The sequence below is a fragment of the Loxodonta africana genome, chromosome 5 (genome assembly GCF_030014295.1).
Source record: "Loxodonta africana isolate mLoxAfr1 chromosome 5, mLoxAfr1.hap2, whole genome shotgun sequence".
Taxonomy (NCBI): domain Eukaryota; kingdom Metazoa; phylum Chordata; class Mammalia; order Proboscidea; family Elephantidae; genus Loxodonta; species Loxodonta africana.
In genome coordinates this window covers 68,207,135-68,234,650 of record NC_087346.1, presented here as the reverse complement: position 1 = coordinate 68,234,650, position 27,516 = coordinate 68,207,135, and the positions used below count along the sequence as shown (strand labels likewise).

General features: G+C 36.5%; 1 protein-coding gene across 15 annotated transcripts in view; it reads right to left on the bottom strand.

The window, feature by feature from the left end:
- The window catches only part of WDFY3 (WD repeat and FYVE domain containing 3), a 351,860-nt gene that overhangs the window by 148,858 nt on the left and 175,486 nt on the right, over nt 1-27,516 (bottom strand). For 13 of the 15 annotated variants that reach the window (XM_064285618.1, XM_064285625.1, XM_064285619.1 and 10 more), the window contains 6 exons: nt 20,974-21,027; nt 16,663-16,772; nt 11,217-11,378; nt 3,927-4,119; nt 2,470-2,656; nt 5-171 (listed from right to left, as the gene is read on the bottom strand). In XM_064285618.1, coding sequence (XP_064141688.1) covers nt 5-171; nt 2,470-2,656; nt 3,927-4,119; nt 11,217-11,378; nt 16,663-16,772; nt 20,974-21,027 — 873 coding nt within the window. The remainder of the gene's footprint in view (nt 1-4; nt 172-2,469; nt 2,657-3,926; nt 4,120-11,216; nt 11,379-16,662; nt 16,773-20,973; nt 21,028-27,516) is intronic. The other 2 variants (XM_064285620.1, XM_023553294.2) reach the window with 1 other exon arrangement.

The following is a 27,516-nucleotide window of genomic DNA, read 5'->3' as shown; positions in this document are numbered from 1 at the left end:
TCACCTTTGCCTGTAGGCTGGGGCACTGCAAATCCAGGCAATAAAAAGGGTGCCCCTGTGGTAATACCAGCTGGTTTTAGTTCACTGACACCATAGGTTGTGAGGGAAGTTATCAGATTGACCAGATCTTTCAAGGCATCCCTGGATTCAGCTTCTTTTGCTTGTTCCAATCTAGGAAAAGTATGATTTAGCAAATACCTTCATCTTTCCTTGAATTTTCAAATTAAATGCAAGGTATTTTTCAATTTTATATGGAGTATATACACACGTAAAGTACTGTAAAAAGTTCCTTATTGTAGTTTTTCCCATCTGCTATCAGTATTTTTAAGAATCTACAAACTTTATTGTAAGATGCTACAATGTATTTGGAAGAAAATTATATCCACAGTCACTTAGAGACCTGATATAAGTGCTGATTTTGCTGCTAACAGTGCTTTTTCAGGTAAATCATTAATCTTTGGTAGAGAATCTTAAAATAGAGGAATTAGATTAAATGATCTTTCGAGTTCCCTACAGGTCCAAGGTTGTAAAGTTTCGCTGTTTACAGCCAATAATCTTACTAGGACTTTTTTTTTTAATTGTGGTTAAAATACACATGATACAAAATTTATCATTTTAATTATGTTAAAGTGTACAATTCAGTGGCACTGAGAACATTCACAATGTTGTACATTCACCACCTGCCTAATTCCTGAACTTTTTTTCTTAATTGTGCTTTAGGTGAAAGTTTACAGCTCAAGTCAATTTCTCATACAAAAATTTATACATATATTGTTATGTGACCCCCGTTGCAATCCCTATAATGTGACAGCACACTCCTCCTTTCCACCTCGGATTTCCTATGTCCATTCAACCAGCTCCTATCCATTTTTGCCTTCTCATCTAGCCTCTGGACAGGAGCTGCCCATTTAATGTCACGTATCTATACTTGAACTAAGAGGCACTCTCTTCACAGGTATCATTTTATGTCTTATAGTCCAGTCTATTCTTTGCTAAAACATTTTTTCTGTTAGTAATTAAAAAAAAATAATTCCCTGAGAAGAGTTTTAAGAATTTTATTTGTATTGTATCATCAATTAATTCAATTACTTTCACTAGAGTATATTTAAATAAAGTTTTAGGAGTTCAAAATTTTGGAAATAACCTTAATTCCTTCTAAAAGATCACTGGGGTCCTTAAGAAATTATGTCTTGATCTTGGCCTTACTGAGAACATAAAATGGGGTGCAACAATATCTTTTAAAAATAAGATTAATTGTGCTCTTCCCTGTAACAGAAGTAATTATTTTCATTAAAGTAAACTTGCAGAATGCACGAAGTCAAAGAGAAGAAAAAAGTATGCTTAGACTTATAACTCAAAGACTTTTAACACTGATATATTTTAAAAGTTTGTCTTTTTACTGTGTAAAATTAGCTTTCATACATATTTTCACAACATCTACAGAATTTTGTAATCTGCCTTTTTTTTTTTTTTTGCACTTTTTAACGGCCCATATATCCACTGTGTGGATCTGTGGTTGGCCATTTAGATTTGGGGGAAAGGAGGTAGAGTACTAGAAGTCAAATACAAGAGCACAAACAAACATTAAATTTTATCTACACTTGGGATTTTCTCTTCAGAATCAATAAGCAGAAGTGAAATTATTCAAGGAGTATCAACATTTTAAAACTTTTGATTATCAGCCTGCATACTCAAAGGACTGTACCAAATAACACCCTACTAGTACTGTGAAGTGGTTATTTCATCAATAACCACTTCACATATGCACACGCACATGCAAAACGATATTCTTGGGTTTTGGGGAGTTTTAACTAATGGCAACTAAGTTAAACAGGTGTCAGAAATAAGAAGTTTACAAAATAGAGTTGTCTTACAACAGATCAAATGATTTAAAAATAATGGAAAGGCCTAGGAACAGTTACTGGGGAATGACTATCTTTTTCCTAATAAAATCTGAGACCAGTCACTTTCCCATTACAAGCATGATCCATATGGGAAGGAAAAGGGGACAGTGAAACATTTTGAGTGACTAATTTGTTTTATATACATATTTGTACAGTCTCATTTAATTTACATATTTATTCATTATTAACTACATTAGTAATAACACCAGAAGTACTATGAAATAAAGATAACCAAAAACATAAGGAAGCAAAAAGTGTTTGTTATTTAGTTCATTTAAACTCTTCTCCCTCGGCTACTGAAGAAGAACAGATTTATTCACATATCTAGCCTTTGACTCCACCATGCCTGCAGCCTAAACCTGTCACTTGAACTCTAAATTCAGTTTTATTGTACTTTGCTGGCAGAACAGGAATAAAGAGAGGCACCCAAGAGGATACCCACGAAGACATTAAGTAAGTGCTTTATTCTTTTTTCTTGTAATGCCAGCCAAATTGTATTGTTTCCTTTGATAAAAAAAAGACTGAATCAACACTTAAAATATATTCTTATATTGTGGGGTTTTACCTAAGCAAGAGATCACAAAGGAAATTATATCCTTGCCATATCCGAAAATCATCCAATAGCGTTTGAGAAACATCACTGGAATCTTTGAGGAAACAGGAAAGCCCAGCAAACATTTCAACAATTTCTAGGGGAGACAGGTCATCTGATTGCTGCATATTCTGTACACATGTAGATAAACATTCTTTTTCTGCAAGAATAAATAATTAAATACAGATATGCTACTTATGTTAATAGCTTGTAAGAAAATTTTCTTCACTCTTAACAGGTGTTTAGTGAAACACTCAATTTTATCTGTAAAATGCTATAGATAAATATTACACATTCTAAAAATAAATATAAGTTTCAAATTCACTTGCAAAGCCCTGTCTCTAAGTAGTAAATAAAGGATAACCCAGAAAGTGCTGAAAATGGTTGACATTTATTATAATCTTATGCTACATTTTGATGTTTTATCATTGAACAAAATGACTGGCTACTGTCAAATGATATTTTATATTGATATAGCAAAAAGATAAAAAAATGAAAAACGATCTAAGAGAAATTGAATAATTTAGAAGTTCAAGTTAGAATGAACGTGGACCAATGAGATAGAGAATTCAGTAAATATATTTTGTACTATCTATTTTTTTTTTATTACTAGCTTAAATACAATCTTATTCTACAGCTGACTTCGAGGATTTTTGCCATTTCAAAGAAGACTCTCTCTCTTATCTTTAGTGAACTTTATTTGTATGAGGAAACGTAGTGTCACGTAACAGAAGCTACCATTTAACACAGGAATAAAGGAAAAGAAATGTAATGACTGGTGTTATTAGGTGCTGGATTTTCACATAAATCATTTAATAGTTGTAAGTGAACACAAAGTTGCACTAAATGTATTTTGAAAGATTTTCAGAATAATATATATAATATATAATAAGTAGACCACATGAGATGCTAAAGCAATTATCTCCTAATCAGACATTTTAAAAGATAGCTGACATATATGAGTTAAACAGAATGGTACCAATAAATAATCTACATAATCCTATCTATGCTGTATCAGACAGAATATCTAGCTACTTATAAAATATCCTGCAAAAAGGCTTGAAACAACTGCCTCTAAAAAAATTCCTTTTATTATTTAATTATTTATTCAGTAAAAAAAAAAAAAAAAGACAGTAGAATAGGATATGGCATAGAATTTACATTATATTCCCAAATGAACATTTACTCCTCAATGAAATTATTTTAATTTTTTGTAGGTTCACATCATTTGGAACTTATGGGAGTTTCTTAAATTTGTAATGTCCCACTATGAAAATATAAAATTCTTTTCTCCTGGTGAATTTATTTTTTAATCTAAAAGAGAATCTTTGGAGAATTAAGAGATTAAAAATAAATCTGTCATCGTATGAGGCAAAGAAAAACGGGAGAAATTCAGAGCATTTAAAAGGAAAACATAAAGAGATACTCACCGTGAATATACTTCACTACATTGACACTAAGACCATGACGGGATATGGTCATAAGTACTTCTCCAGCACTCTTCCTCCAAGGCAGGTTATAGGGAGGGCACCAAGAGGTTATTGCACTGAATAAAAGCTGAAGATCGTCTTTCTGAGCCAGCTCCTCCGCCGGAGAAACAAAACTGCAGAGTTTCACTAAGATCTAAAACACAAAAGGCAAAACAAAACAAAAATGTATATTAGTTAGTGGTTGGAGAGGAGGAGGAGGTGGAAAAGGGCTGTTGTTATTAGTTGTCGTCGATTGAATTGCAACTCTTGGTGACCCCACATGTGCAGAGGAGAACTGCTCCACAGGGTTTTCATGGCTGCCATCTTTCAGAAGCTGATCACCAGGCCTGTCTTACAAGGTGCCTCTAGGTGGGTTCAAACCAACTCTTCTGCTAGTGGTCCCACACTTAACCATTTGTGCGACTCAGAGACGCTTTCAGAAAAGGATTAAATCTGACTATTGTTGAAAAATTCAAAGGTAGAAAAGACATCTATAACTTAGGAAGTATGTTCTAAAGACAGAAAAAGATCCCTACTTATACCTGCTTATTTTAAGAAAAAACAGTCTGTTTACCATCCTCTTTTCACCAAGATATTTTTACATGTCTTGCTTTGAAACAGAATAAACAGCAGTAACGGTCGTGGTCAACATTTTATTTTTCTAATCTAACTTTTTTAACACCAAGTTCGCCACAGTGGAATGTAATTTTCTTCTCTAGAGGTGACAAGTTTAGGGAAATGAAAAAGTAAAAACAGATCTTTAAGAGTAAAGGCATTTTCAAATCATTTCAATTTTCTATACAAGTAAAGAGAAAAATCAGAATAATACAAATCATCTTAATTTGGAAGAATCTTTTAATTTTGTCTGGTTGCCAAAAAACCTTCTGAAGTCTAGCTTTCAAAAAAGACTCAAAGCTTCTCAACACTGGAATGAGAACTTAACCCTTTCCTATGATTTGCGAAACACACACTACATCACGGCACACAGCACTAAGAGCCTGCTACTTGGTGAACTTAGCTGTGGTTTCTGTGCTGGATGGATTCTTCCTTCTAATCCCAATTCAGAGCCAGCAAAAGTTAACTTTCCTTCCCTGTGCTAAATTTTTTCATGTAAGTATTTTTAAAACATATATATAATACGTAACTATAATTTATAAAATAAATTTATTCTCCTGAAAGAAAAGTACCTCATGAGTTTTGGGCATTTCAAGATTGGTGGGAGGAATCGCTAAGATATTTGAAATACACATGCCTTGCCTCTGAAAGCTAGTTCTTGCTTTTCCTAGTCCCTTCAGTGCAAGAACTTGCTCAGCCATAAGAGCCTTCTAATTCGTATCTGCCAGATATCAGGAAGAAAAAAAAAGGATTGAGAATTCAGAGAAACAATAAATTACTTATAAAATCAGTAAATACAGACAGGGATTAAGTAAGTGTTATTAGAATATAGGGAAAGGCCAAAATAAATAAATAAATCCTGGAGAAGCTGCTGGATATGGAGCACCTGTTAATACATGAACTGTATGTATCTATCTCTATATGTACGCATAGCTAGTCAAATGCAGCAAAATGGTATACGCTCATAGTAATATACAGTTGGTTACACTCTTTGTCAGTTCTGACACTGCTCCTATGTGGTTAAGGGATTGACATCATTTCTCTAATTTATAACAGAAAAAAGATGTCTAATTTAAAAAAAAAAAAAAGCTTTTCTCAAAATCAAGTGCATGTTCTCAAGCATAAACTAGATTTAATGATTCCTTGAATTTGCTGCCCCTTAAGATCACTGGTTTTTAACCTTTTGAGGCAAAAGGATACCTACAAATAATCTAGTATCATCTTTTCATTTTACGGAATAGAAAACTAAAGAGTCTGTCATTCCTCATTCCTTCCCTGGCCCTGTATTAGCCACTTCCATATGTAGGGACTGTGTCACAAAGTCAAGCCAAGTGTGGCAGAGCAATACTTGCCCACATCAACCCAAGTGACAAAAACGAATGCCTGCATGAAGCAATACCAACTGCTAAGGTCTCAGAAAACCATCTGTCACGTAACATAAACATTGGGATTTCATCCATCACAAATACTGTGTTCTTAAAATACGTAATAAGTTTGTCTCAACTGATTTCTAGACAAATTGATAAAAATAGTGTCTAGTTTTTTTTTTTGTTTGTTTTAGTAGGCGATGAGGAAATAAAAGAAGGAAGTGAGCATTGGAATGGGTGTTAGGGGACCTAGGTTCTAATCTCTGCGACTGACTTGCTGTGGATCACATACACGGATACCAGGTTCCACAGCTGTAAAGTGAGGAGCTAGATTTAAATTATCCTTTTGGCCTTTTTTTTGGCCTTACATTCAACGACTCTAATATGCTAAAATGAGTCCCACATTCTTTCAAAGTCAGCACCCACTGCTTTCAAATTCGGAAATAAAAAAATTAAGTTTTAAAAGAGAACTCTGCTACACTTTTAGGTATTGTTGTTGCTGTTGTTAGGTGTCCTACAGTAGGTTCTGACTCATATTTAGGTATTAGGAGTATAAAATGCAGCTTCCATTTATTGTCTAAGGCAGGGATTTACTTGGATGGAGCTGCAATTCTAATCAAGGAGCCCTGCAGGCGCAGTGGTTAAGAGTTATGCTGCTAAACAAAAGGTCAGGAGTTCGAACCCGCCTTAAAGGGGAAAGATGTGACAGTCTGCTTCTGTAAAGATGACGGTCTCGGAAACCCCGTGGAGCAGTTCTTCCCTATTCTACAGGCTAGCAATGAGTTGGAACTGACTGTACAGCAGTGGGTTTGGTTTGGCTACACTAATCCGCAAAGACTGACACTCACTGCTATATTCATCAAAAATGGCTTAGAGCAGCTTTAATTCTTATGTGATTTACTCCATATATTCCCACTGTTTTCTCGAGCAATCTAAGAGTCAGATAAACCTGAGTTGTGATCCTATTTCTCCCGTTTGTTCACATTATCATTTTGAAGTAAATCAAAAGCTCTGGCATCATGGGGTTGTTTTGGAAATTATGAGATAAGGGATATAAGCCACTAATATGAAAGTATCTAATAAATCAAATGCTCAATATATATTTGTTGAATCAGCATTCCTATTTTATGATTCCAGTCTTTTCTAAAATGTCCTTAGTCTTCCCCTTCCCAGCACCTCTACAAAGTAGAGTCACTCTGGCACTAAAGACACCGGTAACATGAGGTGAGCATGCAGTCATGTACACCCAGCTCTACCTCAGCACTGCACATGGCCGTCCTTTTTATTCTCTCCTTCTTCCCTCACCAATGGTAGTGCTGGTGTGGCAGAGGCAGCAATAAGTTATTTTTATTTAATGTCTATCATATATTAATTGGAACCCCTTATGATATGGTTGTTAAGACCTACGGCTGCTAACCAAAAGGTCGGCAGTTCAAATCTACCAGGCGCTCCTTGGAAACCCTACGCAGACCAATACCCCTCATGAACATAGACAAAAAATCCTCAACAGAATTCTAGCCAACAGAATTCAACAACATAACAAAAAAATAATTCACCAAGTGGGTTTCATACTAGGTATGCAGGGATAGTTCAACATTAGAAAAACAATCAATGTAATCCATCACATAAATAAAACAAAAGTTAAGAACCACATGATCTTATCAACTGATGCAGAAAAGGCATTTGGCAAAGTCCAACACCCATTCATGATAAAAACTCTCAGCAAAATAGGAATAGAAAGGAAAACTCTCAACATAATAAAGGGCATTTACACAAAACCAGTGGAAACCCTGGTGGTGTAGTGGTTAAGTGCTATGGCTGCTAACCAAAAAGGTTGGCAGTTCGAATCCACCAGGTACCCCTTGGGAACTCTATGGGGCAACTTTACTCTGTCTTATAGGGTTGCTATGAGTTGGAATTGACTTAGACGGCAATGGGTGTATACAAAGCCAACAGCCAACATCATCCTAAATGGAGAGAGTCTTGAGAACAAGAACCAGACAAGGATGCCCTTTATCACCACTCTTATTCAACATTGTGCTGAGGTCATAGCCAGAGAATTAAGTCAGGAAAAAGAAATAACGGGCATTCAAATTGGTCAGGAAGAAGTGAAAGTATCCCTATACACAGGTGATATGATCTTATACACAGAAAACCTCAAAGAATCCACAAGAAAACTACTGGAACTAATAGAAGATTTCAGCAAAATATCAGGATACAAGATAAACACACAAAAATCAGTTGGATTCCTCTACACCAACAAAGAGAACTTTGGAGAGGAAATCACCAAATCAATACCATTTACAGTAGCTCCCAAGAAGATAAAATATTTTGGAATAAATCTAACCAGAGACATAAAAGACCTATACAAAGAAAACTACAAGACACTACTGTAAGAAACCAAAAGAGACCCACATAAGTGAAAAAAAAAATACCTTGCTCATGGTTAGGAAGGCTCAATGTTGTGAAAACGTCAATCTACACAAAGCCATCTACAGATACAATGCAATTCCGGTCCAAATTCCAATGATATTTTTTAACAAGATGGAGAAACAAATCACTGACTTCATATGCAAAGGGGAGAGGACCTGGATAACCAAAGCATTACTGAAAAAGAAGAACAAAGTGAGAGGCCTCACACTACCTGATTTTAGAACCTATTATAATGCCACAGTAGTCAGAAGAGCTTGGTACTGGTACAACAACAGATATATAGACCAATGGGACAGAATTGAGAATCCAAGGGTAAATTCATCCACCTAAGAACAGCTGATATTTGAGAAAGGCCCAAAGTTAGTTAAATGGGGAAAAAACAGTCTCTTGAAGAAATGGTGCTGGCATAACTGGATATCTATCTGCAAAAAAAATGAAACAAGACCCATACCTCACACCATGTACAAAAACTAACTGAAAATAGATCAAAGACCTAAACATAAAATCTAAAATGATAAAGATCATGGAAATAAAAATAGGGACAACGTTAGGAGGTCTATATATGGCATAAACAGAATATAAACCATAACTGCGTACAAACACCAGAAGAGAAACTAGGTAACTGGGAGCTCCTAAAAATCGAACACTTATGCTCATCCAAAGACTTCAGCAAAAGAGTAAAAAGACAACCTACAGACTGGGAAAAAAATTTTGGCTACGACAAATCTGATCAGCATCTAATTTCTAAAATCTACAAGATACTGCAAAATCTCAACAACAAAAAGACAAATAACCCAATTAAAAAATGGGCAAAGGATATGAACAAGGACTTCACCAAAGAAGACATTCAGGAGGCTAACAGATACATGAGGAAATGTTCACAATCATTAGCCATTAGAGAAATGCAAATCAAAACTACAATGAGATACTATCTCACCCAACAAGGCTAGCCATAATCCAAAAAACACAAAATAATAAATGCTGGGGAGGTTGTAGACAGACCACAACACTTAAACACTGCTGGTGGGAATGTAAAATGGTACAACCACTTTGGAAATCGATTGTGGCAATTCCTTAAACAGCTAGTAATAGAAGTACCATACGATCCAGCAATCCACTCCTTGGAATATATCCTAGAGAAATAAGAGCTGTCACATGAATGGATATATGCACACCCGTGTTCACTACAGCACTGTTCACAATAGCAAAAAGATGGAAACAACCTTGATGCCCATCAAAAGAAGAAATGATAAACAAATTATGGTATATACACACAATGTAATACTACACAATGATAAACAACAATGATGAATCCACGAAATACCTCACAACATGGTTGAATCTGGAATGCATTATGCTGAGTGAAATTAGTCAGTCACAAAAGGACAAATATTGCATGAGACCACTATTCTAAGAACTCAAGAAAAGGTTTAAACACAGAAGAAAACATTCTTTGATGGTTACAAGGCTGGGGATAGCAGACAAGAACGATCTTAGGTGAAGGGAAGAACACCACACAATAAGGGGAAGTCAGCACAACTAGACTAAACCAAAAGCTAAGAAATTTCCTGAACACAACCAAACATTTCAAGGAACAGAGAGCAGGGGCAGGGGTCTGGGGACCATGGTTTCAGGGGACATCTAGGTCAACTGGCATAACAACGTTTATTAAGAAAATATTCTGCATCCCACTTTGGTGAGTAGTATCTGGGGTCTCAAAAGCTTGTGAGCAGCCATCTAAGATGCATCAATTAGTCCCAACCCCCCCTGGAGCAAAGGAGAATGAAGAACATCAAAGACACAAGGAGAATATGAGCCCAAGAGACAAAATGGCCACATAAACCAGAGATTCCATGAGCCTGAGAACAGAAGAACTAGAGGACCAATGACTGCCCTGACAGGGAACACAACAGAGTTCCTTACAGAGCAGGAGAAAACTGTGGTGCAGAACTCAAATTCTAGTAAAAAGACCAGACTTAATGGTCTCGCTGAGACTGGAGGAGCCCCAGAAGACCCGGCCCCCAGATTCTCTGCTAACCCAGAACTAAAACCATTCCTGAAGGCAACTCTTCAGACTAAGATTAGACTGTACTATAAAACATAAGATAATACTCGTGAAGAGTATGCTTCTTAGTTCAAGTAGACACATGAGACTAAATGGGCAGCTCCTATCCTGAGGCGGGATGAGAAGGCAGAAAGGGATAGAAGCTACCTGAATGGATACAGGAAACGCAGGGTGGAGTTGGAAGCATGCTGTCACATTATAGGGATTGCAACTAGAGTCACATAACAATATGTGTACACATTTTTGCAAGAGAAATTAACTTGATCTGTAAACTTTCACCTAAAGCACAATTTAAAAAAAGAGTGGTGGTAACAATGAGGAAAAAGGGCTTTATAGGCAGGGGCCAGAGGAGGTGACAGCACCTACTACAATAAAGCGTATTTTATAAATTAAATGTTTATAGGTTAGTATAGGTTAGGGGCTTTCTATACATAAATGATAACTTACAATTTCCTGACATCATAAGAAATGTCATTTAAATCTTAACATGATTGTCAACGGAAGTCTTCCTTTCTTATTTCATTTTAGACATGTTATTGATATATCGAAGGAAAGCATAATAATTTAATCTCCTCAGAGAAACAAACTTGCTAATGCCTCACTCAAATATTCCTGAAAAGAAACTTGTGGACTCAAAAAATGTGACAATTATATTAAATACAGTCATATTGAAATACTACAGAAAATGCAACAGAACATCTATGAAAGAGTATACCCATTTCACTTTAAATAGAGCTGTACAGATAAATACACAAACAGCACCCTCCTCACCTGTACAAAAACTTTCTGGAGTAGTCCTCGACGTTCTGCTAGAGGTAGCTCATTCTGTGCACCTCCAACTGCCTCAGGCACGTGTGGAAGGTCAAAAAACAGATACAAACATTTAACCAGGGTGGAAGGCACTGACATCGTTGTCATGCAGTCCACGGTTTTCTGGAAAACAAACCAACAAATAAGTGAATAGATAGACCTAACTGTAGTTAGGCAATTTAGTAGTATAGCTGAATAACTCACAAATTTTAAGCCAAGAAACACATCAAAATAACCTTTTAAAGGACTGAAAGAATAATAATAATAAAAAAGACTCCATGCTGAGAAACACTCAATTTTCCATTTAGAAAAAATGTGCTGTAATTTAATCTTGATATTTTGTTTGTTTCTTGGTTATTTAGCTATTTATTTATCAAGAGGCAGAATGTCTCTTAATTCCCGCTTTGGGTTTTAGAAAAAAGCCATTTACTAACCATGAACTTGAGCAAACTATTTAACTTTATTGTTAAGTTTCTCTAAACAGCAGTTTCTCTTCTGTAACATGGATACACACATACTCCTCAGTTATCGACATGGTTAGGTTCCAAAGACCATGCTGTTATGTGAAAATCAACATTATGCGAAAATGGAAGGATGACTACATCAGGTCACAAAATAAAGGATGACTATGTCATTACACAACTGTCAAATTACATCATTACATAACCGCCAAACCACTGAGAATCATGGTCCAGCAAGGCTGACACATAAGCTTAACCATCACAGCCAGTGTTACTGTATAGCCTTGCACCTCAGCATCTGTTACTTCCAGACTTATGTCGTTAATGAGCAAAACAGTCAGATAGCAGATTTTTTACTGTTGTGGTAACTGTGAAATGTCAGATAATGAAAGAGTTGATAAGTGAGGAGTAGGCATAACAGTATGTACTTCTTAGGGTTAATATAAAAAAAAAAATTTTTTTTTAAATAATATATACACAGACATATTAAGCAGTAAATAAATTGCATATTAGTAGTTGCTTTACTATTTATATCATTTTTATCTTTATTATTATGAATTCTTAAGGCTGGAAGGATACATGAGAGTTGTAGACATCACTGACACAAATAAATCTCTATATTATTTTCAAAGATTCTCAGAGGAAGAAGTTGCGGATCTTCCTATAGTAAACATTCCAATATTGTTACAAAGTATGATATATTTATCAAAATTGTCCATGGTGCCGTTTGGTGTCAAAGTTCTATAGCACTAGAGATCAACGTGTTGGCATCAATGGGTTGATTAGTTTATTTACCTTGTTTTCAAACATTTATTGAGCGTCTACAGTATGCTAGATGGATCTTGGCTGAAAGCAATGAACACCAAGAAGATGTTTACCTGTGTTTTATTGATTATGCAAAGGCATCAGCTGTGTAGATCACAACAAATTATCAATAAATAACATTGGGAAGAAAGGGAATTTCAGAACACTTAATGTGCTCATGCAGAACCTGTACATAGACCAAGAGGCAGTCATCTGAACAAAACAAGGGGATACTGCACGGTTTAAATCAGGAAAGGTGTACATCAGGGTTGTATCCTTTCACCATACTTATTCAATCTGTATGATGAGCAAATAATCCATGAATATATGAATAATATATGAAGAACGTGGCATCATAAGTGGAGGAAGACTCATTAACAACTTGGAATATGTAAATGACACAACCTTGCTTGCTGAAAGTGAAGAGGACTTAAAGCACTTACTGATGGAAGATCAGAGTACAGCCTTCCATATGGATTACACCTCAACATAAAGAAAACAAAAATCCTCACAACTGGACCAATAAGCAACATCATCATAAACAGAGAAAAGACTGAAGTCGTCAAGGATTCATTTTACTTAGCTCCACAACCAACACCCATGGAAGCAGCAGTCAAGAAATCAGACAACATAATGCACTGTGCAAATCTTCTGTAAAAGACCTGTTTAACGTGTTAAATGCAAAGATGTCACCTTGAAGACTAAGAATGAACAAGTCTGTCTCAGAAGAAGTACAGCCAGAATGCTTCTGAGAAGCAAGGACGGCAAGATTTTGTCTCACATACTTTGGACATGTCACTGGGGGGACCAGCTGCTCTGTGGGAGAAAGATGTGGCTTCGAAAACCTATGGGACAGTTCTACTCTGTCCTCTAGGGTCGCTATGAATTGGAATCAACTTGATGGCAATGGCTTTTTTTTTTTTTTTTTTTTTTAATCAACCAACCAGTAACCAGCTGCCATTAAGCTGATTCTGACTTATGGTGACCTCACGTGTGTCACAGTACAACTGCACTTCAATGGAATCTTCACGGACACATCCAAACTCCCTGAGGGACCACGGTCTCAGGGGAACACCTAGCTCAATTGGAATAACATAGTTTATAAAGAAATGGTTCTACATCCTACTTTGGCAAGTAGCGTCTCAGGTCTCAAAAGCCTGAGTGGCCATCTAAGATACTATACTGGTCCCATCCTGTCTGGAGCAGGGGAGAATGAAGAAAACCAAAGACACGAGGGCAAGATTAATCTAAAGGACTAATGGACCACAACTACTACAGCCTCCACCAGACTGAGCCCAGCACAGCCGGATGGTGCCCGGCTACCACTGACTGCTCTAACAGGGATCACAATAGAGGGTCCCGGACAGAGCTGGAGAAAAATGTAGAATAAAATTCTAACTCACAAAAAAAGACCAGACTTACTGGTTTGATAGAGACTATAGAAACTCCAAGAGGATGGCCCCCTTTTAACTCGGTACTGAAGTCACTTCTGAGGTTCACCCTTCAGCCAAAGATGAGGCAGGCTCATAAAACAAAGTAAGACTAAACGGACATACCAGCCCAGGGGCAAGGGTGAGAAGGCAGGAGGGGACAAGAAAACTGATAATGGGGAACCCAAGGTTGAGAAAGGGAGAGTGTTGACACATCGTGGGGCTGGCAATCAATGTCACAAAGCAATGTGTATATTAATATATTAATTGTTTAATGAGAAACTAATTTGCCCTGTAAACCTTCATCTAAAGCACAATTAAAAAAAAAAAAGGGTAACTTGAAAATAAATAAAATGTTGTTTAAAAAAAGAAACTCAAGATTGTCTGGTATGTTAGTGTGGTGATGACAGGTATTTTCCTAACAATATCCTTTCTCCCCTTCTTTCACAGTAATAGACGCTCGGCTAGTGGCCACTTAGCAGTAGGTGTCACACAAAAAAGAACTGTGCTCTATAGGGTTATGAATGGCTTTTTTTTCAAAAGTAGAATCACCAGGCCTTTCTTCCAAGTCACCACTAGGTAGACTCAAACCTCCAATCTTTCAGTTATCAGGTGGATATGTTAATTGTCTGTGCCACCCAGAAACTCCTAGCACTATAACCCAATGCCGTCGAGTCGATTCTGACTCATAGCAACCCCATAGGACAGAGTGGAACTGCCCCATAGAGTTTCCAAGGAGCACCTGGTGGATTCAAACTGCTGACCCTTTGGTTAGCAGCTGTGGCACTTAACCACTACGCCACCAGGGTTTCCTGCAGTATACATAACCCTTTATTCTATTTTGTGGTGCTGTCCTTATCTGCTTCTTATCTGTTGTCTACATGTTGAGTCAGGGCTGTATTTTAGCCATATGTGCTGCCAGCAGAAAATGGAACTTATATTTAAAAAAAAAAAAAAAAATCAGCTTAAAACCAACAAGGAATTTTCTTTTTGTCTCTCTTTCCGGTTAGATAATTAACTTTCCCTCTCTGGTATGCAAAATTCATTTTCATCTTAATACTGGCAGATTTAAAGTGTAACTCAGTGTCCAAAATGGTGTTTGGCAACATTTGTTAATTTTTTTAAGTGAATAGGTTTCTCTTGATTCTTTTAAGCCTGTCTATCCATTTGGGCTCAAGCATAATGACTGTGTGTCCAAAATGGTGTTTGGCAACATTTGTTAATTTTTTTAAGTGAATAGGTTTCTCTTGATTCTTTCAAGCCTGTCTATCCATTTGGGCTCAAGCATAATGACTGTGAGGATGGCGCACAGCCAGGCAGTGTTTTGTTCTGTTGTGCACAGTGTCACGGTGAGTCAAAACTGACTAAACAGCACCTAACAACATCCATTTGTGCAGGTTTATGTTAATTCACATTCACTGTGTCTCTACTATGTGTTAGGTGTTATGGTGGGGCACAGTCTCTGCTTACAATCAAGAAAGAGAAACAGAAAACCTTAAAAAAAACAGTAAAACTTAGAAATATTCCAGTTAAAACGTATTCCTTTACATGCTGATTATAAACCAAAACAAATTTTAGCACAGTTACACAGAAGCATTCCCAGCTACCACCAAGAATAAAGGGAACTGGGATTTTGATAGTCATGTGGTAAGTACCGAGATACATGAAAACCACTGTCTAATTCTGAATTACCTGAAGGTTAATTAGGTCAACCAACCATCTCAATTTGCCAGGACTGAAGAGGTTCCTGGGATGCAACATTTTTGGTGCTAAAACTGGGAATGTCTCAGGCAAACCAGGACAAGCTGGTCACCCCAATTCCCTTTCTGAGTTAAAGAATGAGCAAACAAAAAAGTAAATAGACCATTCCAAGGGGGAAAAATTCAAGTGCTACTTACTCTGGGCTAGTGACTAGTTTGTGGATATGGTTACTAAGAAATATGCACTGTCTCTGCTGCGGCGGGTCAGTGTACCAAGATTGGTGCTCAGAGTCACTCCTGTCAGTTCCATTATTAAATGATGTGAAGAGTCTGAAAGTCCACTGTAATTTAGCCACAGATATTCCCAAGTTTTATACTGATTTTAAGAGGTAATTCTACCCTGGTTTTTGTTGAAACATCAAGTGCCAAAACTCACTATCCAAACAGTTTATTAATGAACACATGCAACGTATATCATGACAGATACTTGAAGATGATTTAGAATAAATCCTGTGATAGAGAAACGAATGTATATTATCCTGAAAACGTCAATCTTTTCTTATTTTTCATAAAATTAGAAATTTTTTACAAGTTTTTCCTTATTAGCTGAGTCACCTTAGATGAACAGTGACTTTTCTAAATCAGAGTTTCCCTAACTTGGTTACAGAAGTGTTGGACTGGGCCTGATGCAGCTCTTGGGCTACTTGCCTCCTACCAAAGTAGTCAAGTCTCTTTGTCAAATGTGCTACACAACAGTATCATTTTCTATGTGTGTTATGAAATGACAAAGATCGGAAACACTTCTCTAAGCCATGCATTTTTCCCTGGGTAAAATACATAAAACATCAACCTCAGAGAGATACTATGAGAAGCGTGAAATAACATGTAAGAAGAAATAGAGGAACACTATGTTTATGTTTATCATAAAATCTTATTTTTAACTGAATTAAAAAAAAATCCCACGAGGTACAAAAAGTGTCTAAGTCATCAAACATGAAAACCAAGAACTCACCTGACCAGAGGAGGCTAACAAATTAATAGTTGTCAGAAGCATCCAGCCTCGACTGGCTTCCTCACTCTGATTGATTTCCAGGAACTGGACTATGGCCCGACTTGCAGCTTCTATAAAACCAAAGGAAAGATAATTAGGTCAAAGAATAAATTATATATAAAGAGGTTCTTCCTTAAAATTTGCAAGGAAATGATCATTTACTAAGCACATACTTTATACCAGCACTATTATATGCTCAATGGAAGACATGCTAAAATAGCAAGTTTTTAGTGTTACACATAAGCCCTTACTCTACTCTGTCCTATCAGGTTACTATGAGTTAAAATCTACTCCAGAGTAAAGGGTTTATGGGCTCCACTGGGATGAAGGGTATATGCTGAGAATTAGAGTCTAATATCAACAGTAATGACAGAAATTACAGAAACCTAATTATGAAGAAGAAGGCCAAGGTAAGGGCTGTATTTGGCTCTTTGGGCAAGAGGTATCTACCACAGTTCCTTGAGCAAAGTAGGTGATAACAGGATTACTTTTACATTTTTAATCAAGTAGTACTGTGTGTGACAAACTAAAAGGAGAGACTGGATGGAAGGGAAACAAATTAGGAGTTTGCTGAGGACTTAGCTTCTGACAGTAGGAACAGAAATACAGTAAGACATACAAGAGAGTCATTCATAGAACTGTAGAGCTGGAAGAATCTTTGAAAGTTAATTTAGTTGACAATGATTTTAGAGATAAGGGAAAGTAAGTCTCCATACGCACTTAATTCCATCAACACAGAGTAAGCTAATTTTTATATTAATACAGAAAAGAAGTTCAATCTGTTCACTCTAAACTAACTGGGCAATTTACCAATGTACATTTAACACACTTAATAAAGAGGCAGAAAGTAAAACAAAGAGAACTTGATTGCCTTCCAAAAAGCCCAAAGCCAAACCCAGTGCCTTCCAGTTAATTCTAACACGTAGTGACCCAATAGTACAGAGTAGAACTGCCCCACAGGGCTTCCAAGGCTGTAAATCTTTATGGAAGCAGACTGTCATATCTTTCTCCTGCGGAGTGGCTGATGGGTTGGAACCACTGACCTTTCAGTTAACAGTCAAGTGCTTCAACTGCCGCACCACCAAGGCTCCTCTAGATTGCCTCAGGGGTATTTTTTTCTTGGACTTAATGCCATCAAGATAACAGTATTTACACCAGCACTATTTACATGCTAAAACAAAAAACCATACTAAAAAGACATAGGATTTTGTGCTGGCATATTTCAATCTTCGTATACTTCAATTTGAGGGTGTATTTTAATAGGGTTTTATGTATTCCCCCCTCCAAAAAAAAAAAAAAATGCCTTTTTTTGCTGAGTTCTAACTATGTACCAAGCACTATTTTAAATACTTGTGGGATTGACTCATTTAATATTTATAAGAGCCCTACAAATTATTTTCTATTATTATACTCCCTTTGGATGTGAACCCAAAAACCAAACTAAATCTACTGCCGTCGAGTCGATTCCGACTCATAGCGACCTTATAGGACAGAGCAGAACTGCCCCATAGAGTTTCCAAGGAGCGCCTGGTGGATTCAAACTGCCGGCCTTTTGGTTAGCAGCCGTAACACTTAACCACTACGCCACCAGGTGAGGAAATTGAGAAACGGAGAGGATAAGGAATTTGCCTACAGTCCCATAGCAAGTTGGTGGCAGAACTCATATTCAAATCCAGGCTGTCTAGCTCGAAAGCCCAAACTTTTAATCAACATGCAAGTAAAAGACACAGATAGTAATAGTAATAATAATAAATTTAATGGGAAAGAGGAAAGTTAATAGAAGCCTAAAAAGAGATAATTACTGACTTATATTTAATATTTAATATCTCATAAGTGTGAAAATGATCACAGTCATAGGTTTACTGATTCATAGTCTCTCTTCCCTCACTAGAAAATAAACAACGTGAGAGCAGACTGTGTGTCTTGTTCACTGCGCAACTACCTGGCACTAAGGGAGCACTTGATAGATATCTGTTAAATGAGTGAATGAATCAACCTAGCTGGATCAAAGGAATGATGATAACGCAATGACACACTGAGCTCAACTTCATAAGCACATCAAGAGGACTCAACTTAATATGGGCAAAAGGGATTCCTGAAAGTTTAGAAAAGAAGAGTAACACAAAGCAAGTAGTACTTAAACCCAGTGCCATCGAGTTGATTCTGATTCATTAAGGCTGATTAAATTGTGGAGATCTCATTAGAGAGGGGAGAAAGATAAAAAAAAAAAAAAAGATAACGCTGAGAAACCTCTTTTAGCAACAGTATTTTGAGATCATTGGTAAAAAATGACCAGTAAATTTTTCTTGCAATGGACCTAGCAATTTACCAAAGACTGCATAAATATAACATCAACCCTCTTTCCTTGACAGGTATTAAATACCCAAGTCAGGACGACAACTACTTCCCAGTTAGTTAAGATTCTCAACCAAAGGCAGTCACAGATAACATGCTATGCTTTGATTTTCTAGGCCTCTTTGTCACTAGGTGACTTCTATTTTAAACTGTGTATTCCCAATTTCATAATTCAACTACTTTAAAAAACTACTTGTAGTCTTTGAATTGATCATTTCCTAGTTAAATAAGGGTAATGAAATTCTATTTCATAAAAACATCAATTAGTGAGTAATCTGACCAATACCACATATGCTTCTCAAAGAGGTGGGAAAGAAAAAAAAAAAAAAGATTTTGAAGAACTAAACCCGTTTCAAGAGTAAAGGCAAAACAAAGTTATATTCTTGGTACCGCAGTACAAAACCCACAGAGAAGATACATTTCAAATTAATTTGGTCTCTACCCATATTATTTAACACTATTAACTTTAAAAGAAAACTGGACAAATATGTATTTTCATTGCTATTCAATAATTGTCAGGTTTGAGCAAAGAATGTTAATGCTTAGTTTGAAAACCAAAACACCAAAAATGTACCCTTGGCTTGAAACAGTTGTATTTATCTGATCAGTGATGAGCATTTATACCTCCACTGTATGTTTTCTTATGGTTTGGTTGACAGTGAACATTAAGGGATTCCTCGAGATAATAAAACACAAATAGTGGATAAAAAGCCAATTTTCTATTTGTTACTAAACATTATATATGTTTGTTGGGTTACTGTGAGGATAAACTGAATGGGCCAAGACAGTATAATCATTAACATTTATTTTGATTGCCTATTCAACAAAGTGAAATAATACACCTATCTTAATAACCATAATAGTTACTATAGTCTTCCATTTAACACCTTTACCAACTTAATAATAATGATTATTCATTTTGAGAAGATACAAGCTATTATCAGCAGTATTGAAAAATTATCGTATCTGGCTTTGATGTATATGTTCACACAGATAAAGAGGTCTGGATGGGCAGATGTGGTTGAAAGACATAGTCTGTACTGACAGTACAAACCATATGGAGATAATACAAACTATACTGACATAACAGGAGTATGTGAAGAACTATTGTACTTTCACCTACTGAGTTCCAATATAAGGTCACTGAGAATATATCAAAGGGACTTTCTACTTTTTATTTAAAATGAGTCAAGAAACTAATTTAAAAAGTATATAACATCTAGTAGTTTCTTAAAACTTAGATGCACTAGAAAGCAATTTTAAATACAACCTCCATAAATCAGTTTTTAAAACTCTGAAAGAAAAACACACTCCTAGTCACAAAAATACAGCAGTTGAATCTTTTAATTTCACTAATATTTAACAAACACAAATGTAAATAATGATTTAACTTAAGGCTTTAAGAGTTAATGAAAGGAATATATTATATTAACCCATCTTGAGAGTTATCATTTGATTAATCACTTGATTACAGCTTAAGCTTTCACAGTGCATTTCAATACAGCTAGTTAGACTGAAAAACAGTTAGTAGAGCTTATTATTAAATTAAATTAAATTAAAAAAAAAAGACTATCCTAAAACAAATATCATTTCCCAGTCTATGCTGAGAGAATAAAGTGCATTCAATTAGGCAGCATTCAAAACCAAAAGAATACAAAACTTGTTAATAAGTGTAATGCAACATTTTTTTCCTTTGCAAAGTCCATTTAAAGCATACATTATTTTCAGAACTTAGGCTTCAACATGACAGTGTGAGAAACATCAATAGTATTATTACACATTTCACTAATAAAAAAACCAAACCCTAGCCTGTCTCCCCGCCAAAAAAGTTAGTAAGAAAAACAGTATTAGAACTCATAGCTTCCATGCTTCTTTTCATTTGATAATACAGAAACCACACCTTGGGAATGAAATTACCTGAAGGTGTTGTGGCTTTGAAATCCTTGGAGGACGGCAGGGCACACTGTTCTTCTGTTTAAAAAGAAAGGCTAGGTTGTCTAATTGGGGATTCACTACATTATATCAATCCTGCTACATGATGCTGCACATTGTGGTCAACAACATCTAGCCTTTTCACTGCTGTGACACTGCCAACGGGGGATTTCACCACTGGGTTTAACAGTGATACCTGGCATGTAGCAAAGTCATTAATAATAAACTGAAGATACTATTTTTACACAGGTGGGAATTTTCTGTTTCACTGATGTAAATCAGCCATGTGTCCTTAGAATTAAACAGATAAGCATGACTGAACTTAATTAGAGAGATGGGAAAAAATCTTCAGGTATACCCTGTATGCAATATGGCCACAAAATTATACCTTTTCTCAAATTACTGACAGTCACTACATACTTTAACAAAAACCATATGAGGCAATGACCAAGAGAAAATTAAGGGAGAAAGAGAGAGAACTGTGAAGTTGCCCAGGCATATTACAAAACAGCCCACTTATCCATTTTGCATTTTGATATCCGCTAAAAGTTCTCCCTTTTAACTAACTTCTGGTGGATAGATTAAATAAGAGAATTGCAAATAAACATAGTTTCTACTGAGAAATCTTAAGTCCACAGAGGAAACGATCTGATAAAAAGCCTTGCTACGGCCTCGTTATTAGGTAACACACCAGATAACAAGTATACCATACCAAATCCAGACGAGACCTGCAAAAACAATCTTGTCTTGATGCACAACAAATACTGCCAATTTTCAAAGGAATAGCAGAGCATTCATTTCATCTGCTTTTTTGGAGAAAATTAAAATATGATAAAATTCTTTTTAATGACAACTTCCTACACAGTAAGTCAGAAAATAAGGATGAGATATTTAAGAGGTAGATGATCCAAGACCAATGAAGGCAGTATAAAATTTACTAAAAAAAAAATCAAAAGATCAAAAATCTCCATTAAAGTATATTTTGTAAGAACACTGACCAAATGAAACTTCTGGTATTCCAGATTAAAAATGAAAGAAAGGAACAAGGATTCCCATAGCCAGAGTGCTTTAACACTACGGAGATACTCCAGAAGTATGCTCTTCTATTAAAAATCAGGAAAACACTCCTTCACTCCTCAAGGGATAAAAGAAAAGCAGGGAGAAATCCTATGTTAAAAAACCAGTAATTTTTACTGAGCATCTAGTTTGTGACAGGTATTTTTCTAGATACTGGTGATATGAGGGTGAACACAACAGACAATAAAATTAAGTAAGTAAAGAAACAAGGTACTTTTTTAGATGATGATGAAGCTATAAAATAAATACATAAGGCAACTGAATATATCGTAACTGATACAGGGATAAGGATAGAAAACCTACTTAAGATAGGGTGGTTAGGAAAGGTTTCTTCTGAGAAGTGACATTTACACAACCCGAACTGCATTTCCCAGGATTCTGAAGTTAATGGATTTCAAATGTTTAACACTAAAAATTATATGGAATTACATAATATGAAAAAATATGTATCTTAAAAATACCTAGGTGACAAGATGTCATCATTGGGGAAGTCTGATGAAGGGCACAAGGAACTCTACATACTATTTTGCAACTTCCTGCAAGTCTATAACTATTTCAAAATAGAAAGTTAAAAAAATAACTTAAGTAACTATTATTGTAACTGACAATGAGACAGCTTCCATTCCATTTAAGACACGTTACAGTAATGCCTAAAACTTGCCCTAAAGGATGTAAAATCATGAGAGGGGTTAGGGAAACAAATTTCCAATGTAGCAAAATGTTTTACTACAAACATGTACTTGGATATTTGAAAGGACAGCATGAGAGAAACAAAAATAAATAAAGTTTTGGGAATTATTTTTCCTAATCTAGGGATATCAGTCAAGAATGAAAATACAACAACAGGTGTAAATATGTGACCGAAAGGATAAACAAACTTCCCTTCATACTCCCTGTTTAAAACGGCTAAAAAGTCATAAAACACCGAAATCTTATACACTAACTTCTCATTTCCACAGGAGTAATTAAAATCAGGAAAGCTGAAGAATGACAGTATCTTATTTTGGACAGAGAAGGGAAAAGACAGGTGTAGAGAGGTTACCTCAAACTATCTTACCACCTTTCAATGGGCTAGTTGAAGGACTGCAAATATAATTAAGACTATCTCACTAACGATTCATACATCAATTCACCAAATGTACTGCTTCTGAATAAAGGATGTATTTCTCAATCTAAAATCATTTTAAGGGGCAATGCTCCGAAGACTGCATAATGGACTTCAGTTAAACGTGGAAGATTGAGCACATGCATTTCTCTCTCTGTTCGCTCCTAAAACTCCATTAAAATGGTTGTCAAAAGAACTTTTAAAAGGCATAAACCTATTAACAAGGAGAATAGGAAAGATGAGAGCTACAGAATTTTAGACATTAAAAAAGCTGAGAGGTTATAGTAACTGATTTGTTAAATCCTAGAATCTTAACTTAAAGTAAATGTGGCAAAAGCAGAAAAGCAACCAAACTGCATCACAGAACCTCCGAAAGGCTCAGGAACTGGTGGCACCAGGTACTTCCGGTAGCAGAAACAAACATGGGACTATACACAGGAGGGCTGGCAGAAAGTACATTTAAGAGCAGTCAGACCCCCAGGTCCTCACCACTACGTGAGTACTAGACTAAATTCACTGAAAAGAATCGAAGAGATGATGTTTAGACTGGGAGGGCACAGTTGCTGGGCACATGCAGATAAAGTAAAAGTTTATATGCTGAGAGGCGGGGCCAAGATGGAGGAGTAATCAGACACTTCCGGTGATCCCTCTTACAATAAAGACCCAAAAAGACAAGCGAAACAATCATCTATATGACAAGCTAGGAGGCCTGAACATCAAAGGCCAAGTTAGAAAACAGATTGAGGGGCAGAGGGTGGCAAAGACAGTTCAGAAGTGGCGAGGAGGTGCCGGACCTGAATCGTCGGGAAGCCTCAGGCACCATTACTTGGAGCACTCCAGACACAGTTTCCTCAGGAAGAGACTGCCGGACGCACAACCTACTCACGCCTCCGGAATCAGAGAAGAACGATGCTCTCAGCAAAAGCTAAGTACTTCCATTTATCTTACTGCGCCCCAGCCCCCAAGTCAGTTTCAGTGGTTGTCGATTTCCCAAGGTCTGAGATACATCCTGCCATGCACCCTGAGTCATTCTCCCAGTCTTGGAGAAGGAATTAATTCACAGTTTGGGGAAAAGATAATCTACCAGCTCTACTAAGCTCATAAGCTCAGGACAGAAGCAACTCCTGCCCGCCACAAACAGTCTGTGGACTTTGAATACCTTTCATCCCTGCATGGGCCTCTGTAGGTTCATTTCAGGAGAATAGTCCCTTGCTGGCAGATTGCAACTCTTTCAGCTGTGAGGTGAAGAAGCGGGTGTTTGATGTTTGACACTGCTTTGCCTATTAAACAGGGTCCTCACCTACCCACAAAAGGGGCCTAAGGACTAGTGGCTCCACCTATGTCACCTAGGAACCCACAACAGGTGTCCAAGGATAAGTGGCACCTCCTAGTACTTATAACCAAAAGTATTGGGTGCCCATGGTCAGTCTGCAGAACCCACCCACCTGTGCTCTCCAGGGAACAGGGACACGCTATCCTCACAGACACTTGGGGGAAGGTTGTCAGCCCCCTGCCTTGTTCAGGGCATGACTCCCTGCTGCAACCAGATACCTGTACCTACACCAATCACCCCTGTCCCTCTAAGACTGTAGCACAGCACCTGTACCACGCACTTGATGACCAATTACATGGACACCTGAGCTGAAGCTACACAAGAAAAGCAAATGGACTCCTAGGCTTGTATACCTGGTAACAGCTCTAGGGAACTGGTGACAGGATGTTAGAGCTTCAAAGGTGAAAATAATCAAGCTAGCTCACTCAAGCAACCTATTTGGGCATATCAAAAAAAAAGCAAGAAGCTAGAATACAGTTGGCAACCATAAAATAAACTAATACAATAGCTTATAGATGGCTCAGAGACAACAGTCAATATCGAATCACATAAAGAAGCAGACCATGATTGCTTCAACAAGCTCTCAAAACAAAGAATCAAGGATTCTTCTGGGTAAAGGTGTCTTCTGGGAACTACCAAATGCAGAATAAAAAAATTAATATACAGAACTCTTCAAGACATCAGGAACGAGATTAGGGGAAATGGAGAACAAGCCAAGGAACACACAGATAAAGTAGTTGAAGAAATTAAAAAGGTTATTCAAGAACAGAATGAAAAATTTAGTAAGCTGCAAGAATCCATAGAGGGACAGCAAACAGAAACTCAGAAGATTAACAATAAAATTACAGAATTAGACAACTCAATAGAAAGTCAAATGAGTAGAAATGAGCAAGCGGAAGGCAGAATTAGTGACACTGAAGATAAAACACTTGGCACCAGTATATTCAAAGAAAAATCAGATAAAAGAATTAAAAAAATGAAGAAACTCTAAGAATTACATAGGACTCTATCAAGAGAAATAACCTACGAGTAACTGGAGTACCAGAACAGAAAAGGATAGCAGAAAATATAGAGAATTGTTAAGGATTTGTTGGCAGAAAACTTCCGATATTGTGAAAGATGAGATGATATCTATCCAAGGTGCTCATCAAATTCCACATAAGGTAGATCTCAAAAGAAAGTCAAGAAGACATATTACAATCAAACTTGCCACACCCAAAGATTTTTAAAATTTTAAAAACAGCCAGGGATAAATGAAAAGTCACTTACAAAGGAGAGTCAATAAGGAGAAGCTCTGAATCCTTGGCAGAAACCATGCAGGGAAGAAGGCAATGGGATGATTTATATAAAGCACTGAAGGGAAAAAACTGCCAGCCAAGAATCACATATCCAGCAAAACTGTCTCTCAAATATGAAGGGGAAATTAGGACATGTTCAGATAAACAGAAGTTTAGGAAATTCATAAAAACCAAACCAAAACTACAAGAAATACTAAAGAGAGTTCTCTGCTTAGAAAATCAGTAATATCAGATATCAACCCAAGACTAGAACACAAGGCAGAGGAACAACACGTCAACCCAGATAGGGAAATCACAAAAATAAATCAAGAAAAAAAAACTGCTTGAGGAAACGAGGAAAGCAGTGATGTTATTATGAAAAAGAAGACAACATTAAAACAATAAAGAGGGAATAAGAAATACAGTCATAGATCTTTCATGTGGAGAGGAAGTCAAGGCGATACAGAGAAATAAAAGTTAGGTTTAAACTCAGAAAAACAGGGGTAAATATTAAGGTAACCACAAAGGAAACTAACAATCCTACTCATCAAAACAAAATAAACAAAAAAAGACTCAGCAAAAACAAAATCAACAGCAATGGATAAGAGGAAAAGACAATATACAAACCACACAGCAAAAAAAAAAAAAAAAAAATTAAGTGGGAAAAAGAAACTGTCAATAACACATAAAAAAAGACATCAAATTGACAGCACTAAACTCATACCTATCCACAATTACACTGAATGTAAATGGACAAAACGCACCAATAAAGAAACAGAGAGTGGCAGAATGGATAAAAACACATGATCCGTCTATATGCTGCCTACAAGAGACACACCTTAGAGGCACAAACAAACTAAAACCCAAAGGATGGGAAAAAAACATATCAAGCAAACAATAATCAAAAAAGAGCAGGAGTGGCAATATGAATTTCTAAAAAAATAGACTTTTATGTTAAATCCACCATAAGGGATAAGGAAGGATGCTATATAATGATTAAAGGGACAATATACAAGGAGGATGTAACCATATTAAATATTTATGCACCCAATGAAAGGGCTTCAAGATACAAAAAACAAACTCTAACAGTGAGATAGAGTAGGAGACTTAACATACCACTTTCAGTGACATCCAGAAAGAAGCTCAATAAAGACATGGAAGAGCTAAATGCCACAATCAACCAACTTGACCTCATAGACATATACAGAACACTCCACCAAACAGCAGCCAAGTATACTTTCTTTTCTAGCACACGTGGAACATTCTCTAGAATAGACCACATATTAGGTCATAAAGTAAGCCTTAGCAGAATCCAAAACATCAAACTATTACAAAGCATCTTCTCTGACCATAAGGCCCTAAAGGTAGAAGTCAGTAACAGAAAAATCAGGGAAAAGAAATCAAACACTTGGAAGCTGAACAACGCCCTGCTCAAAAAGACTGGGTTATAGAAAACATCAAGGATGGAATAAAGAAATTCACAGACTCCAATGAGAATGAAAACATTTCCTATCAGAACCTCTGGGACACAGTGAAAGCAGTGCTCAGAGGTCAATTTATATCGATAAGTGCACACATACAAAAAGAAGAAAGGGCCAAAATCAAAGAATTATCCCCACAACTTGAACAAATAAAAAGAGAGAAACAAACGAAACCCTTAGGCACAAAAGGAAAGCAAATAATAAAAACTGGAGAATTAAATAAAATAGAGACCAGAAAAACCATTGAAAGAGTTA